The sequence below is a fragment of the Colletotrichum lupini genome, chromosome 1, assembly GCF_023278565.1.
Source record: "Colletotrichum lupini chromosome 1, complete sequence".
NCBI lineage: Eukaryota > Fungi > Ascomycota > Sordariomycetes > Glomerellales > Glomerellaceae > Colletotrichum > Colletotrichum lupini.
In genome coordinates this window covers 4,141,562-4,159,905 of record NC_064672.1, presented here as the reverse complement: position 1 = coordinate 4,159,905, position 18,344 = coordinate 4,141,562, and the positions used below count along the sequence as shown (strand labels likewise).

The 18,344-nt window shown below is 45.6% G+C and overlaps 6 protein-coding genes across 6 annotated transcripts; 1 reads left to right on the top strand and 5 right to left on the bottom strand.

The window, feature by feature from the left end:
* Positions 1-297: 297 nt before the first annotated feature.
* On the top strand, positions 298-1,938 carry CLUP02_01221 (tRNA pseudouridine synthase A; the record flags this gene model as incomplete). The annotated part of the gene is made up of 1 exon (XM_049280263.1): positions 298-1,938. The coding sequence occupies one exon, from the start codon at positions 298-300 to the stop codon at positions 1,936-1,938; it is 1,641 nt and encodes a 546-aa protein (XP_049136220.1).
* A 90-nt stretch (positions 1,939-2,028) lies between these two features.
* On the bottom strand, positions 2,029-2,781 carry CLUP02_01220 (GPI-GlcNAc transferase complex; the record flags this gene model as incomplete). Its single annotated transcript, XM_049280262.1, has 1 exon — positions 2,029-2,781. The coding sequence occupies one exon, from the start codon at positions 2,779-2,781 to the stop codon at positions 2,029-2,031; it is 753 nt and encodes a 250-aa protein (XP_049136219.1).
* A 308-nt stretch (positions 2,782-3,089) lies between these two features.
* Positions 3,090-3,509, bottom strand: CLUP02_01219 (uncharacterized protein; the record flags this gene model as incomplete). The annotated part of the gene is made up of 1 exon (XM_049280261.1): positions 3,090-3,509. A coding segment is annotated over one exon (420 nt), but the record flags the coding sequence as incomplete, so codon positions are not given.
* A 461-nt stretch (positions 3,510-3,970) lies between these two features.
* On the bottom strand, positions 3,971-4,286 carry CLUP02_01218 (uncharacterized protein; the record flags this gene model as incomplete). The annotated part of the gene is made up of 2 exons (XM_049280260.1): positions 3,971-4,130; positions 4,204-4,286. The coding sequence occupies 2 exons, from the start codon at positions 4,284-4,286 to the stop codon at positions 3,971-3,973; spliced, it is 243 nt and encodes an 80-aa protein (XP_049136217.1).
* A 357-nt stretch (positions 4,287-4,643) lies between these two features.
* On the bottom strand, positions 4,644-9,790 carry CLUP02_01217 (uncharacterized protein; the record flags this gene model as incomplete). The annotated part of the gene is made up of 5 exons (XM_049280259.1): positions 4,644-7,434; positions 7,490-8,758; positions 8,828-9,139; positions 9,196-9,322; positions 9,376-9,790. The coding sequence occupies 5 exons, from the start codon at positions 9,788-9,790 to the stop codon at positions 4,644-4,646; spliced, it is 4,914 nt and encodes a 1,637-aa protein (XP_049136216.1).
* A 549-nt stretch (positions 9,791-10,339) lies between these two features.
* CLUP02_01216 (uncharacterized protein) lies at positions 10,340-12,225 on the bottom strand (the record flags this gene model as incomplete). Its single annotated transcript, XM_049280258.1, has 7 exons — positions 10,340-10,526; positions 10,593-10,663; positions 10,731-10,867; positions 10,932-11,093; positions 11,293-11,996; positions 12,067-12,123; positions 12,206-12,225. The coding sequence occupies 7 exons, from the start codon at positions 12,223-12,225 to the stop codon at positions 10,340-10,342; spliced, it is 1,338 nt and encodes a 445-aa protein (XP_049136215.1).
* Between the last annotated feature and the right edge of the window lie 6,119 nt (positions 12,226-18,344).

Genomic DNA, 18,344 nt, shown 5'->3' with positions numbered 1-18,344 from the left:
CCTCCAAAAATTCCCATAAACTCACATGAGAGGAGAGATAGAGGGCATATGAAGCCCTTACATGAATTGTTTTGGGGTCTCTGTCTGCATTGTCCGCCAAGCCCGAGTCTGAACCTATCGAGGCACGCTGGAGGTCTATTACACGGCTGCTCACAAGTTTTAGTCCGTCGAGGAGGGCATTATCAACACCACCACCATCCGCGTCGTTTCACTATTACTCACCAGCATCTCACTCATCCTTACCGACCATCCTCTATATTCGCGGCTAGGAGCTTCAGCACCGCTCCCGTCGCAAACATGGCCGATGTGAGCGGACGGTACGAGTCATGGGACCAGGCGCGTCTCATCTCCCGCATAAGACAGCTCGAGCATGAACTCGACAAGCGGGATGCGGCATCAAAGGCCTCCGGTGCCGGGTCCGGTGCCCCCAGCAGCACCACCAAGAACGGCGCCGGTGCTGCAGTAGTAACAGCGACAGACGGGGCCCCGCCGGTGAAGAAGAGAAAGAAGGAGGCCAAGCGGATCGACTCGTCACGGTACTCCACCCGCTTCATCGCGCTGAAGCTGGCGTACCTGGGCAAGCGGTACGGCGGATTCGAGTACGCCACCTCGGCGAGTCTGCCGACGATCGAGGGCGAGCTGTGGAACGCCCTGACAAAGTCGTGCCTCATCTTCCCCGAGGATCAGGATGTCGTCAACTTTGACTGCTGCGAGTACTCCAAGTGCGGGAGGACGGATCGCGGCGTGAGCGCGTTTGGACAGGTCATCGGGTTGAGGGTGCGGAGTAACAGACCGGTGCCCAAGAAGCAAGAGGATCCTGCACCAGCCGCTGAGACGGAAGGGGACGACACTCCGATGGAGGGCACGGAAAAGGTCGAGGAGGAACGGAAGGAGAAGAAGCCCGAAAGGGTCTGGGACGAGATCAACGACGAGATCCAATACGTCAAGGTCCTCAACCGCCTCCTCCCCGACGACATCCGCATCATCGCCTGGTGCCCCTCCCCGCCGCCAGACTTCTCCGCCCGCTTCTCGTGCGAGGAGCGCCAGTACCGCTACTTCTTCACCCAGCCCGCCTTCACGCCCACGGCGACGACGGTTGATGGCACGCCGGACGGCATGAAGGAGGGCTACCTCGACATCGACGCCATGAACCAGGCGGCGCAGAACTTTATTGGGTCCCACGACTTCCGTAACTTCTGCAAGGTGGATGGGAGCAAGCAGATCACAAACTTTGAGCGACGCATGTTCGAGGCCGGCGTCGAGGAGGTGAAAGACGTGGGTACGGCGCTGCCGTATCTGGGCGCCAGTGCTGTTGATGGAAGCCAGCTTCCGAAGGTGTATTCGTTCAATATCCGCGGGACAGCGTTCCTGTGGCATCAGATCCGGCATATGGTTACGATTCTGTTCCTCATCGGCCAGCGCCTGGAAACGCCTGACCTCGTGACGCGGTTGCTCGATGTTGAGAACACGCCGCGGAAGCCGAATTACGATCTGGCGCACGAGACGCCGCTGGTGCTATGGAACTGCGTCTTCCCAGGCGACGACGAGAGCCGGACGTCCAACGACGCGGAGAATGCGCTGCGCTGGGTATACGGCGAGGCCGATGTGGTCGAGAACCTGTGGTCGCACTACCGCGAGAAGAAGATGGACGAGCTGCTCGCGAACCGCCTGCTGGATCTCGTCTCGAGACAGGTACAGGGGACCGAGTCGAAGGCCAAGGGCAAGAGGGTGTTCCAGGGCGGGCACGAGGGGAAGCTGTCGGGCGGGTACGTGCCAATTGCGAAGAAGCAGTTGACGCCGTCGCCGGCGGAGATTAATGACCGGTGGGCGCAGCGTAAGGGCTTCAAGAACTCGGATGAGATGAGGGAGTCGAAGAATTGGAGGAAGGCCATTAAGGATGCCAAGCAGGCTGCTGCGGCGGGTGATGGGGATGAGTAGGTCATGGCCACATGCCCCCTATCATAAACAAAAAGATAAAGTAGAAAGCTTTGATCAGATCATGAATTCGTCAAGGCTACGAGGGACCTGTCATACCCCGTTCTGCCATCTATCATCCATCTTCCTATTACTACTCCCGCCGTCCGCTTCCCACAGACACCCCCTTACGCCTCTCCACACCGTCTCGACAATCTTCTTCTTGGGTAGTATCCTAGGGAACACGACGACGATATCCTCTTCCCCCTCGACAATGACAATCAAATAGTACCGCACCTCGAAGCCCCTGAACGCCTCATTCACCAACACGTCCTGAATCTTCTCAGTAGGTATGAACCGCGTCGCGGCAGCCGACAGATAACTCCCACTCGTCGAACTCGTCTGTATCCCCAGCCCGCGCAGCACGAGCAGACTCTCAGTGGTATGCGTGCGCTTCAGCGTCGCGTACGCCGCGAGCAGACACCCCGGGACCAGGACGGGTAGCGGTATCGCATGCGATGCTGCCGCGGCGTGCGCTAGGCGGCCTGGCGCCGAGGTACGTATGAAGAGGAGGACCTGCCAGAGCGTTGCGCTCGAGAAGAGGGCGTCTGGGCCGTCGTTTGCGGTTGCGGTTACGGTGGGTTTCGCTCTTGTCGATGCGGAGAGGAGGGAGATGACGTATGGCGATTCTGCCAGGGCTGCTTGGAGGAGGAGAATCGAGGAGAAGAAGAGGAGGATGCGGAGGGTGAAGAGGAGGCCTGAGAGGACGCGGACTGCGAGGGTTGGTGGTGGGCGGGTCGTTACTGTGAATTCGGCTGTTGTTGGCGAGGGGCGCCGGACGTGGAGGCGGGGGGTTGTTGCGAGCATCGTGGAGTTTGGGTGATGCTGCAAAGAAGCAGAAGCAGGTCGAAAATTGAGAACAGGAAAAGGCTGCTATGGTGCCATTGATATTGTGCGGGTTTCAAGACGGCTTGATGGTTTGGTTTAGAAAAGTTGGTGAGAGCTTCGGAGAGCCAGAACCCCTGGGCGCAATCGCGACGTCAAGTCCAACCAGAATTGCAAGCTGGGGTGGATGATGGAACTTCCATTGGAAGCTTAGGTCGGTACTCGGTGGAGATGTTCGCGGGCGCGTTGAGTGCTGGGAGCTCCTACACCTACACGCGCAAATACCCTGCTTACCTCAGCAGCCCCACCCATAAACCACCGCACGTCCCCCGCCAGCCCTCGACCCTACTTGTGATACAATTTTGTTCGCAATTACCGGCTGTAATGGTCAAATGGTTGAAGGCTTTCATTACTCTTCTTCCGCTACCCCATCCACATTGGAACCCCTCAGCGGCGCCCAGTGCGAATGCTGCGGTGGCCACCCACTCGCACGGGTAACCTGCGATCGCTGCGTGCGGCCCTAAGCAATGGAGATGACACTTGAGGGAGGTTTCACTCTGCAGAGGTATCTTCACCGTCGCATGGCGTGCTGGATTACGATCGCTGGGGGCTTGGGGTAGTGGAGGAGGATAGAGATGCCGACTCCAATTTTTTGACTTTTTTTTGGGATCAGATATTGTACCGGTCGGTAGGTAGATGCATGTGCATCGCGGTTGCGACCGTCTGATTGTTGTCGCTGGTAATTGAGACGAACGCCTACTGTGTGTACAGTTGACGATGTTTTTCGGGGTGTTGAGAAGTACCTTTTTGGGCACAATTTCTTTCGCACATGGTTCAATCCCAGTTCACGACAGACCTGTTTCGTTTTTTTCCGCCTTTCCCTCTGGACCAAACTCAATTGAATTATCGGAGTCACTGTAGTGATACTCTCATATGACACATTCATGTCTCAATAGTCTCGGAATCAGTTTGCATTCTTCTCAATTTTTAGCCTGTACGTGGCCATCTCGACGAGCAAGCTACATAGCTATCATCACCCGCTCAAAAAGGGGAAAAAAGACCAACATCAGTTGCAATCCAGTCAACGACTTGGAGAAGCAGATCTGAAAAGGAAAGAAAAGTTAAAGAAATGAAAAGAGGCGGGGGAAGGAAGAATCCCCGTACCCTTCAACTAGATGAACAAAGATGCCGTGAGGCAACATTGTAAGACACGCGTTTCCAGCACTTTTCGGTCCCTTTTCACCCATCCCGTTCCAACCCTTCCGTCCTCCTCCTCCTCTCTCTCATCATACTCGTTGGCGCAAGACGGTGTCATCTTGAAAACCATCCAGCTTTTTCTCTGTTTTCGTTTCCATTTGGCCCTTTCGACCTTCCCCCGCGACGACTGTTCATTCCATCACGTACATAGCCGCTCTTCCCACTACAGGTATCGTGTGTTCATGTGTATTGCCTCGCGGCTCTGCCCCGAAATCCCAAGTTCCAGCCATCATCAGTCATCATTTGAGAAGTTAAGAATGCAAAACAAGAAGTGTAACGAAAAAGAGTTGAAAGATAATGAGAAATTGGAGAAGAAATGGCATTTCACTGCGTTCCAATGTTCGTCGTCAAGGATAGACTTGAAGTATACAAAAGGCGGCTTCTAACTGCTGTTGTTGTGGTTCTGGCGGCCCCAGAGCTGTCACACTGCAAAGTGTGTTGTTCGTGTTCGTTGGTCGTGGAAAAAAAGTAATGGTATCGAGATTCATCGAGAAACGCCTGTCGCCATGCAACGAATCGACATGTGATGTGTAAAGCTAATTAAGGGATTGGGGAGTGTAGAAACTTTTTCCAGCAGGAAGACCAAATCAAATCATCTCGCTGTGGTGCAGGCCAGTAGGCAAGCTCTTCTGCGCCATGGCGGGGGGAGATCGCATCGACTCGCGGCCATAGTTCATTGGCATAGGTACGCTCTCATAAGGGGCGTATTCGTAGTCCTCCTGACCGCGGGGCCGCGCTGAGGGCTCCTTGCGGTTGCGGCTGCCGGACCTGAAGCGGTCGGTCGCCTTGGAGAATCGGCCAGCGATGCTGTTGTCTCGTTCAGAGAAGCTGCGTCCTCGGCTGTGACCACCCTTGGACACGGGCGGGGCGGGTGGTGGAATTACTGGGACTGTTGTGTCCATGGGAGCAGCAATGGTCGTTTGGATAACGTCATCGTCGTCCATGACAATCTCAATCATGCCGGAACCCATGGTCACGGGTTGGATGTGGGCGGTGTACGGGAGAGGCGCCGGGGGCGGGGGAGGAGGCATCGCAAGGTGCTGAAGCTCCTTCAACATTGGCGGAGCAGGAGGAGGAGGCGGCGGCGGTGGGATGCTTCCGTAGTTGTTGCTTTCTTGGGAGGCACGTCTGACCCGGATCATGTCATCGACAGTGCGAATCTCACCAGAGTGACCTCTTCTCATGGAAGGACCGCGAGAAAGACCTTTGCTGCTGGCGCTAGGACCTCTAGGGGAGGGCGCATCAGGAGGGACGGGCGGGGCCGACATGCTGCGAGGAATCATTCCGCGGTTGGGAGGTTGATAGACCGTGGAAGGAAGCTGGTAAGTTGTCTGAGGGAGCAAAGTGAGGGTCTCGGCAGACTGCTCTTTCTCGGGGGACTGCTGCTGGGGAGAAGTCACCGGGGAATGTCTCTGGGCAAACGTAGCCGGGATCGGGGGCACCGGAATGCTGTTCTTGTCTTTGTCCGACTCGATGATGAGACGCATGGCCTTGGGCGTTGCGGGCAAACCAATGTGCACATTGGAGCTGCTGCGTGCGTACATGCTTCTGTTGGTAGTAGGGTCGGCAGTGTGGCTGCGAGGCGGAAGTTCAACGGCACTTGGGGATGGTTCAATACCGATTCGGATGTGGTTGGGGTGGGGAATCGGTGGCGCCGAGGGACGTTGTGCGAGGGACTTGCGACGTTCCTCGAGCTCGCGAGCAGCTTCCTCCTTCTTACGCTGCCTCTCATCCTTCATAGCCTTCAAGTCTCCAGCGTGCTCTGTAGAGGCGGCACGAGACTTGGATTGGGGAGGCGCAGTATCGCGGGATTGATCCAGGTTCTCACCAGCGTGGCGACGGCGACTCTCGGATCGGTCTCGTCGAGGGAACTCTCTGGTAAGCTCAGGTGAGAGCGCCTTGCGGGACCCATGCTGACTGGTGCTTCTGTTGTGTCTGTTTCTGAAGTTCTCTTGGGCAACAACAGCCTTGACATAGTCCTCCTCGTCTTCAGACCCCTGGTAGTGGACAAGATTGGCTGACAGAGGTAGAGGGGACGAAGGTGACCTGGCGTGAGAGCCAGTCCGGTCCGCACTTCGGCCGCGAAGTTCAAGCGCAGGAGGGCGATGTCTGCCTTCGGGGCTTCTATTGCGGCCTTGGCTACCCCGGCTGGATGCGCGACTAGTACCCTTCCTGCTCTTGCTAGACTTCCTCACTGTGGCGGGCTCTCCGACATCCGGCAAGAACTTGGGTGTGCTCAGGTTGATGAGATCCTCGGGCGACATAGGGATGGGCGAGGTTGGGGAGCGCTTTGCCTTGGGCCAGTTGCGGCTAGAGGCACGGCCACGCTCAGCGGAAGCTTCGCGAGAAGATGTCTTGCGAGTGCGGCTGTGGTCACGGTCGCGGCCACGGGAGCCATCGCGCTTGCCCTCTCGACTGGCATGTCGGCTTCGCTGCTTGCGTTGTTGCAAGCGCTGGGCAGTGTCGAGGCTGTGGATGTAGTCCTGTCGTCCACCCGTAGTGTTGCTGCGGATGCTTTTGCCGGTGGTGGATTGAGACGTAACAGAGCCTGTGACGAAGCCGGGTCCCCTACGTCGGGAAGGCCAGTGGAAACGGGTGGAAGATGCCACTGACTGCTCGGGAGAGGTGATCTCATTGGCCATGTTGTTCAAACCTGCAAGCTCAAGATGAAGTCCCTTTGGCTTGCGGTCTCGGGAACCGTTGCGCTGGGCCATGCTGCCTTCCATCTTGATAATCATTCTAGCATCAGGAGATGGGGGAGGTGCTTCTCTTGTCCGTGTGGTGATCTTTTTGTACTGGTCGCGCATCATCATCGGGCTTGCTGTGGCAGCCCTCTGCAGAGACAGGCCAGCAGCGAGATTTTCCTGCTCGGCAGAAGACATGCGCAGTTGCATAGCACGTCGAGATTCCTCAACGTCAACCTGAAGCTGTTCACGCGACAAGTCTCCCGGAATCTCACCGATGGAAGGGAGGCGCTTGCGACTGAAGGCAGATGCTCCGGATCTCGCCGAGTTCGGGGTGTTGAATTGGCTGCGGTTTGGTGGGCGGATGAAGGCAGTGGTGACATCATATCCACCAGGGGAGACTGCAGAATCGGCGATGGGTGTTGGACCCGCGGCGATAGGAGTCTGTCCGCCGTCTCCTTGAGAGAAGAACTTTGATTTCCCTTGCTGCTCGCCAAAAGACGTGATCAGCTTCAGAGCGGACGTCTTGGCGATGCTTCTTTGGGGTCCACGGTTAATGCCGGGAGGCGAGAGAGGAGGTGACAGGACCTCCGGGATATTCTCATGGACGTTCTGGTTGATGCTCTGGAATGTCACTTGGGCAGCAGAAGGTGATGTCCATGGCTCATCAGACTCGGCACCAGTGCAGGCGAAACTGGAAATCTGTTAGCGCATCGTACCATAATGTTCACTTGATAGAGAAAACACACCATCTCACGGCAAGCTGCTGTTGCCCGTGCATAACAGCCCATTCGCCCCATTTCTTGATGATAGCTGCCTGTCGTTCCCAGACGGCGGGATAGAAGAGACAAGTCAGGATAAGCGCCTCCATGTACTTCTTGTGGGACACGTAAATCTCAATAGCATCATTGTGATCACCCATGCCAATCAGAATGGTAACAGCGGCGTGAAGATCACCGTGCTCCAGGAGTCTTTGAACGTAGGCGCGCCCCAGCTTGTGCTGCGAAGCTTGGCCTCCAATACCACTGAGGGCTAGCAACATCCAGTCAGAAGAAGTCATTGAGGCTGAGCTCGCTGCCATGACATCTGCGTCAATATCGCCCAGCCATCTCATCAGAAGAATACGCGCCGGTGAAGCCGCATTGTGTCGGCTCAATTCCTCTCTGACCAAGTCGTCAATCTCCTTGTTCCATCCAAAGATGGTGCTAAGCATCTGCTTGCGGAGATCGTCATTCGTGAGTCGGCTATGGTCACCCCCGATCGGGTGCTTGTAAGGAATGTCGCTGAGCCGGCTCCTGGTGTACTTGAAGAGATCCTGAACCTTGCTGTCGACAGGGCTCGGCAAGACCTCATTTCGTAGACGGGATGGCCTAGAACGGCGAGAGCGGTATGAGGACATGGAGGTGCCGCTCATCATTGACGTTCCGCTCATGGAATACATGTCTCGTTCTTGGTAAGGTGCAGCAGAAGATCTGAGAGACGATCCAGCAGAGATGTAGGTGTTTTCAGTCATGCCTCGAGAGACGGCCGACGACGGGTACCGTCCGGGCGTCCGAGATCCTCCGGAGGATCGCGAGATGGAAGACAGTCCGCTGCGGCTAGAAGCCGCGCTTGCGGTATCGGCATCGTAAGGGTCGAGCGCCTTGGGCGTGCCTGTGTCCGTCCGGCTAACTATACGGTCAAAGGGAGACAAGTGATCTTCGTCACTCTCCGAAATGCCGAGCTCAATTGAACCAGACGTGGCATCCGAGTCAGTAACAATGGTTGTTGATGTTTTCTGTCCCTGCTGTTCCTCTATCGAGACAGGCGGTGATGGTGGCAACAAGTTGGCCGGGTGCTGTACATTAGCAACTATGATGGAAGGGGTGTTAAGGTCGAATTGCTGTACGGTGTTGTTGGCTCCCAGGGTGAAGAGGCTGGCGCCGGGGCCGTACACGGCCAGGCCTCTGACGTGCTCGAGCGTCGGGATACTATCCCAAGTAACGTGCTTAGTACGGACATCCCACGATAGTGTTTCCCTAGTGTGATAGAAGTCAGTGCAAGTTCTAAGCGCGCGCGTAAGCCTCAAGTGGCAAAGAATGACGTACGAGTCAGAATGTTGGATAATGCGGCCGTTTTTTGACCAGCCCATCCAGTTGGGACCGGTCTGGTAGTTATCGGTGCGCTTGAGAATCCTCACAACCTTGGCGGGGTCATCGCTGCTGTACGACTTGGACACACTCCAAACTCGGAGGTCGCCATCATGGGTCTGTGATGCCAGCATGTCCGATTTTTGACGAGACGACGAGGCATGCCAGTTGAGCGTGACGATAGGCGAAGGTGCTCTTGATGTGCCTAGGTTGTGGAGGATAGTGAATCGTGGCTGAAGAGTTGCGACCAGCAACGAGCCATTTTGGTATCTATGAAGAGTTAGCAACTTTGTTTTGCGAAGCCCGTTGGAGTTCTTTAAGCTTACCCGATCGCAAATGTCCTACAGTCCGCGGCTGGTGCAAGCGCTGTCACGGCAATCTGGTCAATCGTTCTCGAAGAGATATGCTCTGATGTTGTGGGCTCGAATAGAATAATGTTGCCCTGCGTATTACCTAAAGCCATCTGTTAGTGTATACTATGTGAGAACTTTCGGACATCAACATACCAAATGCAACGTTGCCATTGCGCATCCACGCAGCAGTTGTCAAGTGCTCGTATGAAGCGAATCGGGCTACTTCGTCGCCCGTCATAATATCCCAGACAATGGCTGTCTGCCCGGCATCGTAACTGACTACCAGCCTTCCGGCTCCAATCTCGCTTTGCGTATCAACTGCGAGCAACTGCACCTCGTCCGAGTGCCTTGAAAATCTTCTTTCTATTGTGAGAGTGTCGTGGTGGCAGCATACGATGGAAGAACCCTGGGCATACAAGAACATGGACGCCGTGGCGGCGCATGGCTCGAAGTACCGCATGATGTTGGGCTGCGACATGTTGAAATCCTGCATCTCATTGCTCCGACCTCTTTGTGACGATTGCCCGGAGCTGACGGTAGCGGTTCGGTTTCTCGCGGAGGCGGACATGATGGCACTATATCCTTTTTCGGATTTCGATCTGGGACCCGGTGCGATGTTAGTCGGCAAGCTGCATTTGGGGAGGACGACTTCAAGGCAGGGCAACGGCTGCAAGGTCCGTGTCTGCCAGACCAGAACCTTTGAGCCCTCTCAAGCCGAGAAACAGGTGGGTGACTCCTGTGAGACAGGCCTACTCACCAATCCGAGACGATCACAGCACCGTCCGGCTGCTTCGTGGCGAACCAAAGGCAGTCGGGAAGCTACACTTCTTCCAATCCAACCATCACATGAAGCACTGTTCAATGTCCGTTCCCGGGCCGGCTGTCCTTCCACGTTTCCAGGTTGCAGAGACTTTGCGCAAAGCTGTTCGTAGGCGTCCTAGAGTAGCGGTATCGTCTGCCTACTGTCGTGTCACGGTTGCTGGTTGTGCCGTTGCACTCTAATGTCTCTCTTTTACGGCGCGGGGCTGTTGGTCCTTTTTTTTTCTTCGTTGCCAGTGAGTTACCGGATAAAGGTAGGACAGGAGGAGAAAGAGAAGAAAGTCTGGGAGCCGGCGTGTTAAAGACGGTTACAGTCTATCGGGACGTGTTGAGGAGGGGGGGCAAAGACGCTATAGACGCAGGTGGAAGGGTGTGAAGCGATGAGGTTGTCTCTGTTGAAGTTGACGTTGTTGGACGTAGAGAGAAAGCTCACTGGATAAGTCTTCGTCGAGGGGGTGTGCCGGCGCTTGTCTTGCAGGAAGATTCTGTCAAGTGTGCAACTCGATTTTTACAGAGACACACAAGCAGGGAGAGAGGGTTTTCTTGCTTACAGACTGACGACGGAAAGGGAAAAGAAAAGAAAAGGAATCGAAAAGACGATGGAAAATAAGAGAGGCTGCTGCTCGAAGGGGGTGTGTGCCAGTGTGGACGGGGTGTGATGGAGCCAAATGGGAAGAAAGTCAAGCAACATGGAGCATGGCGCCTAAGTTTTGGAGCTGACTTGTCACTGGACGATCAATCTTGACCATAAAATTAGAGCTGTTCAGTGAACGGTCGAGGTATCTGGGAGCGGATACGGTCCGGCTCATCTGGACGAGCCAAGACGCTGCATACTATGTAGACCGGGGTGCTTGTCGTCGAGGGACCCTGTCAAGCCAGTGGAAGGGGACCAGTCAAGGTGTGCAAGGTGCAAGCCACCGCGTGCCGAGGGGGACAGAATTGGGGAATATGCAGCAGGACGACGGGGGGGTCATGGCATGGTGGAGATGGTCGAATGCCATGAGCGGCGTGGTTGGGCGACTTGACGAAGTATCGAGGCAAGCAGAGTGCGTCTGAACAGGGCAGTACATCAATATTTTGCCATAATTAGGTCTCCGGTCCTCTTCTCGCGCGGTGCTAGCCAGTGCCAGTCTCTTCTTTTTTCGCGAGATCCTGCTTGCTGCTGCTGGCACGCTGCCGCTACTTGCTGCTTGCGATGCTTGCTTAACCTGCGTGCGTATGTGCGCGCGGGCGGGCGACAGGAATATCAACCTATCAAGTTGGGCTGAGGCGGCACTGGCTCCCTCTCAGCCCAGCTTGAATTCCCCGTCTCGTGATTGTGACGGCCGGGCCATCTCATCATTAGGTTCTTGTCTCCAAGATCGTGCCCAGCCCACCACGCATAGCGAGACAAAGAAAGAACAATGAAGGAGCAGATGAAGAATCCAACCGAATCGTCTGGTCTTTGACTCGCAGTGACGTCCCATCGGCGGCTGTTCTCCAACAAGCGTGTCTCGCTTTGGATATCCAGCTCCGCTTTCCCCCTGATGATTTGACTTTGCATTGCTGTATCGAGTAATGGTTGACAGTGAGGCAGTGAAGACAGCGTATGTCTCTTTGGGGGCGCCAAAGGTACCTTACAGGACTGCTGTGGAATGGCAGATGCGCGGTATGTACGCAGAAGGAGATGTAGTGCGCAGGTATCCAAATCTGAAGACGGGGGACCAGTGGCATGACTCCCCTCTTCTCGGCGGTGGTCACGGTCGTGAATCCTGGTACAAACAGGCTTGATTCGCCTCGGTGGCCATGTATGACTAGTTGCTAGGACGGACTCTTGAACAGGCTTGAGAGCCTGTCGAAGGGTCGAAAGGCAGCGCAGCATAGAGAGACGGACATGGCCAGAGCGGCGGGAAGTGAGGAAAAGAGCATGGTTGGGGGAGGAGAGAGAGGCTTGGTTTGAAGGTCGTTTGCGTGGACTGGGAGAGAGAATCGAGAGAGGACGGGACGAGAGTGAGGATAGGTTGAGGGGAGGGGAAGGAGGAGGACAGGGAGCCGGGGTTGAACAGTCTACGCGCCGAGGAAAGGGTGATGGCGCCTAAGGAACTTGCATGGGGCCAATCCGGAGCCGCATGTGCCTGCTGTTCAGCAGATGCATTGCAGGGATGCCCATGGACGTGCGTCTGACTGGTTCGTCGCTTTTAACATCCCGTTGGACTGATCCACTTGGATCCACCCAGAAGTATCCACTACTTACTTTTGGTGTCTCTGTTCCGCCCCGAGCGGCGGCAATGTTAGAGGTAGCCGCTACCTCTCGCCGGTTTCCCCGTCTGTGCCACCTGAAAAGTGGTAGTAATTAATGCTTGATTTCTCTAAGTCTAAACTATGCCGTTAGCACGGTACTAAGTCCTTTTACTAATTACGTAATAATATATACTATGGGTAGGGGGTAGTAGTGCTAGCTTCTTAGCCTACCTATTCCTATAATAACTTAACTTAGGTCGCTGTTCTTAATTAATACGAATACCTCTTTTAGTATCCTTCCCCTTAGTAATATTTTATTATAGCTACTAATCGGGCGGCTTTATTATTATTTAGTACTCTAACTCCCTTATTAACGTAAGTAATATATCCTCTAGTAATACTCTACTTTTATTAAAGAGGTTATAAATAATAAGCGAGTTCTTAATTATTTTTATAACTTAAAGTTAATATAAGTATATAGTATATATTTTAAAATTTAAAACGTAAACTTTTTAATATACCCCCTCGTAAGGTTTAAAAATATTTATAATTTAATAAAATATATTAAATATAATATTTATAATTTAGTATAAGCCTATTTACGATACGTTAAACTTAGAGTTAGACTTACCGTCCTTATTTTACTTCTCTTATATAAGGTTATTAATTTTAAAAGTTCTAATTAAGATCGCTTCTAAGTTTACCTTATTAATAGTACGTATTAACCCTTTTATTATATCTTAATATTATTCCTCTTAATAGTCTATATTTATAATAATAGTCTAGTTTATTATAATAGGGTCTATATTAATATTTCCCTTATTTAAAATAATAACTAGTTCTAACGCTCTATCGATTACTTTTAATAAGGCTTCTTACTTATTATTACTTTTAATAGTATTTTATAAAGTATTTTTTCTAAGTTAAGCTCGTAATAGTATAATAAATATAAATTAGACGTATTGCGTATTAATAACTTTTACAATATTTAGTATTTTATAATACTATTATACTCTTACTTTCCTTAGTTAAGATTATACTTATTTTATTAATTATAGTTTTATTAAACGGACTATCCGCTCTACTTATTTAGTAAAGCGCGGGTAAGAAATAGGTTTATAAATTAACTTAGTATTATAATAATTTATTATAGTAGCGAATAGTACGTTCTTAAAGGAAAATTTATTATCGTAATATATTATTTTTAGCTAGCTTAAAATTAAGGAAATAATTTTAAACTACGTTTAGTATACTATTTTAATTAATACCTCTTTATATAATACGAATACTCTAAACTTCGTAAAGTAGTCGATATTTATTAGTACGTACTTCGAACCGTTAACGGCTATTAATATAATCTTTTTTATAAAGTCTATAGTAACTATATTCTAGGGTTTTAAAATAGAGATCTTCTTTAATAGTAATATACGTAGTTAGGGTCCGTATACTTAATATATTTTATATAACTTAATATAGAGATTTATATCCTGCGTTCTCTTAGGCTAATATATTCTTTTTTTAAAGTAATAAGCTATAATTATTATACTAAAGTGTCCTTGTTTATTATATATATTAAATAGATTTTTTATTACTTAATTTTTATTAATATATTAAGCTAGGCTTATGTTTATCTCGTCCCTTTATAGTTAGTACTCGTGGATTTAGTATTTTATTATTTTTATTTTTATAAGTCGTTTTTTATCCCTTAATAAATGCTTAATTATTAGTAGTTTTATTAAAAAGAGTTCGATTATATTCCTATATTACTCTTTTAATCCTTATTTATTATAGAGCTTTATACGTATTTTTAAAATTTATTTTTTTATAAGCGTAGTACGTATATCCCCTAAGCTTATAAAGATCGCTTATATTATATTTTATTCATAGCGTAAAGTTCTTAATAAAGGTTTGCTATTCCCCGTATTCCTACTTTTAGCTTTTTAAAATTCCCTTAACCTAGGGGTTTTTTAGTTATAATATTATACCGTTTTTATAATTATATAGTCTCGTACTTTAGCTTCGAAGGCTAGCCTCTTTTTAATAATTACTAAAGGGTCTTAAAGTTTATTATATAGCCTACTTAGTCCGTTTACTACTTTAATAACCTTCGTAGTATTTAGTTAATATATATATTCTATGTCGTACTCCGAGAGTACCTTAATTTACTTTATAAACTTTTTATAAATCTCTCCTTAATTTCGTATACTCTACTTAATTAAGTAGTAATTAGTATAAATAAGTATTAGGTATAAATTAGCTCCGGTAAGCTATTAATATTCTATTAATACTTATATAATTACTAAGGTTTCTTTTTCTAAGACTAAATAACGCCTCTCTTAATCTAATAGTTTAAAGCTTATTTATATAATAATTATAGTTTTATTAAAGTTAGAGTTAGTAATCTTAGTCCTAATCTTAGTATTATCCGGGAGTTATAATAAGACTACTCTTATAGTATAATCGCTTATATTTATTATAATATAAAACTAAGCCTTAAAGCTTATTCCGTAAGTTACGTTATCCTAAATTATATTATATATCTTATTTAATACTTCTACTTATTCTAGCCCCTATAAAAGTATCTCTTACTTAACTTATTTTCTTTATATACTCCTCTTTCCTATACTTATAGTTTTAGGGATATTTTTAAAAAATGCTCTTTTAATAATAATCTCTAAGTCTACCCGCCCTAGGATATACTTATATACGAATAGTATTAAGTATAGTAAGCCTCGTATTTCTTTTTATATCCGAGGGGGCGTATTTTTAAACTATTTCTTTTATATTACGAATTTATTACGATATCTCCCTAAGGGTCTAATCTTATTAACGTAAATCTCGAACCCTATAGATATTACATAATCGTTAAATAAGTATATCTTATTTCTATTTAAAGGGATAAGTACTTATATTATATATAAGAAATAATAATAATATAAGAAACAAAAATGTTTTTTAAAAGTCTCGCTCGTAAAGTTATAATTGTTTATAAAAATAAATATCGATATTAGTAAATATAGTAGGAATCTTATAATAAAAGGGAAATAATATCCGTTAATATTATAATATTCGAAGACTAAGTCTCTAAAGCGTATATAAGTTAAAAGCGCGCCCTTTAATTCTTACGGTATTTTTTTATATTCCTATATACTATTAGGACTAATAACTAAAGTCTTATACTAATCTTTTTTACGGACTAGTATACCCTAGAATCCGTTAAATACGTCCGTTTATAAATAAACTCTTAGTTACTTATAAAAAATAGAGTCTATATTAGTTTCTATATTATAATAAAAATACGCAGATTTAACTAATACCTCGTTAATAGGCCTAAAGTTATAAATAATCCTTAGAACTCCCGGCTTAGCTACCCTTTTATAAAAAAGGGTATTTATAATCTATTTTAATTTATTATTAGGCCTTTAAATAATACCTGCCTCCTTTATACTTAGAAATACTATTATTACGAATTGCTTCTTAATACGGTTATACTTAAGTTATTTACGTATTTTCGCTTATACCCTTAAAAAGAGATTAATAACGTACTCTACTAGTATTATCCTTTTAATCTCTATTAATATTTTTATAAAATAATATTTATAAATAAAACATAGTTACTTTACTAAGTTCTTCCTTTTATTAGTATTTATTATTACCCTAATTATAATATCGGATACTTTAAACTATAAGTTTACTTTATATTATAGGGCTTAAAATAGTACGTAAAAAGTATTAAAAAATCGGGATTTTAAGGGGTGCCCCCGGAAAATCGGTTTTTTTATATAAATCTCGGGGCTTATAAATATTTATCTCTTAGCTAGAGCTTTATTTACCTTAACGCGATTATTTTTACTATCTCTACTTATTATTAATAATAGTATTCTTATAATCGTTTCGGGGTCCGTATTTTTTTATAGAAAATACTACGCTATACTAGTATTATTATTATATTCGTCCTCTATATCGGGTCTAATATCGCTTTCCTCCCTAATATCTTCCTCTTCCTGCATATCGTATTTTCGTTCTAATATTATTATTAAAAAGTTATATTTATACTTAGTACTAGCTATTATTATTTATTATCGTCGCTCTAATTAACTCTATATTATATTTACCTTTTCCTATTTTAAGTATATATATACGTTTTCTTTTCAAATAGACTTTTCCCTAATCCCCTTTTCTTAATAATACTCTATACTTTTGTAATAATATAAAGTTCTAAGGGAGCCGTTTCTTTTTTATTCCTCCGTATTTTTTATAATAACGCGCACCGCGCGTCCCTTTATAATATATAATATATAATATTAATATTTTAATATAAGTACGTAAGTATATTCTATTATAGATTGTTTTGATTTAATAACTATATTACTATTATTTAATAAGCGTCCTATCTTTTTATTTAAATATTTAAATAAAATATAGAATAATAGTAATATTTTATACTTTTACTAACGCTTCTTACCGTTAGGCTCCGCTCCGGTATAATAATAATAATTACCCCCTTTTTACTAGTCGTTCCGGGGGCTTAGGCATTTCTTATATTATAATAACATAATTATTAAACCTTAATATATACCTCCGCTAAGAGCTTTTTTAAGTCCTTTATAATATTATTATTATTATTAATATTAAATATATTATCCTCTAAGCCGCTCCCCTAGCCCGGATAATAATATTTATAATATCTCTAGAATTTTATTAAGTTCGGGGATAGTTTAATAAGGATCGTAGTCTCTAGGCCCTTTTTACCTCGGAGAGTTATCCTCTCGGCTTTATAATTAACTATTACTAAGACGTAATAGTACTATTATTTTTTAAAAAGTAGGTCCTATTTATTAAAGCGTCCGATAATAATAGCTTATATATATATTAGGATATTACCTATAATAAGTTTTATAATATAATATTTGTTAATTAGCGTTACTTAGTTATTAATTATACGAATTATTATAAGCTTTTATATTTTAATTTACGGAAGATAATACTTTAGTACGAATATTATATTAATTACGTCGACTATAGAGCCTAAGTTTAGTAAGATACTTAAGACCTTATAGTACTTAATGATTTTATTAATAAAACTAAGATTTAAAAGTACGCCGTCCTCTAGGCTAAAAGCTATATTTTTAAAAAAGACTTTACTATTGCTCCTCGGGCGTTTATTATTTATATTATATATTAAGTCTAAGATTAGGTTTATTTAATATAAATAATAGTCGGTTTTTTAGACTTATTTAATATTACTCCTTTTTTTTTATCCTAAAGGGGTCGACTTATATTAAGAAAATAGCCTCTACTCTCGCTATAGGACTTATTTATAAAAGTTAGAGAACTAATATATTAATTATTATATTTTTAAATACTTATTTAAAACTAAAGTTCGGAATATTATACTTCGTTATAGCTCTAATTAAGAAAAGGGTTCTTAGTTCATATTTCCTCTTATTTATTTTAATATAACGCTAATTATTACTATAGTTTAAGGTCTATTTTTATTTTCTTTTTAGGTTTTTATTTTAATAGTCCTTATTAAGATCTCTTTTAGAGAACTATCCTCTTTTATTACTTTAGCTTACTTTTACGTAGCGTATTACCTCTTTTACGTATTATTAAAGTATCTCTTTATCCTCTCGTCCTAAAGCTTAACGTACTTTTTTAAAAGGGCGAGCGTTATTATTTTTATTTATATTATTCTCCCGGGTTCTTTTTACTATATATATTTCTTTATTATTATCCTCTAGTTCTTATAAAATTATATTATATCGGGGACCTATATTACTTCTTCCCCGGGCCGTAATTACGTTATAATTTAAAAACGTACCCGCTTTACTTAGTTATTAATATCCTAACGGGATAATACTAATTAATAAGTTCGTAAAGATATTTATAATAAAATTACCTATAGTTTACTAGTTAGTCTATTCTATTTTACGTATTATTAATATTAGGGGTATTATAAAGTTAATAATCTCCGGCTTTTACTTTAGTTCTTTCCGCCTCTTTCTTAAGTACTCAACTTTATTCTCTTCTTAATTAGCTTTATTCTTTTTTTATACTACGGGATTACGAGGTTCTAGGTA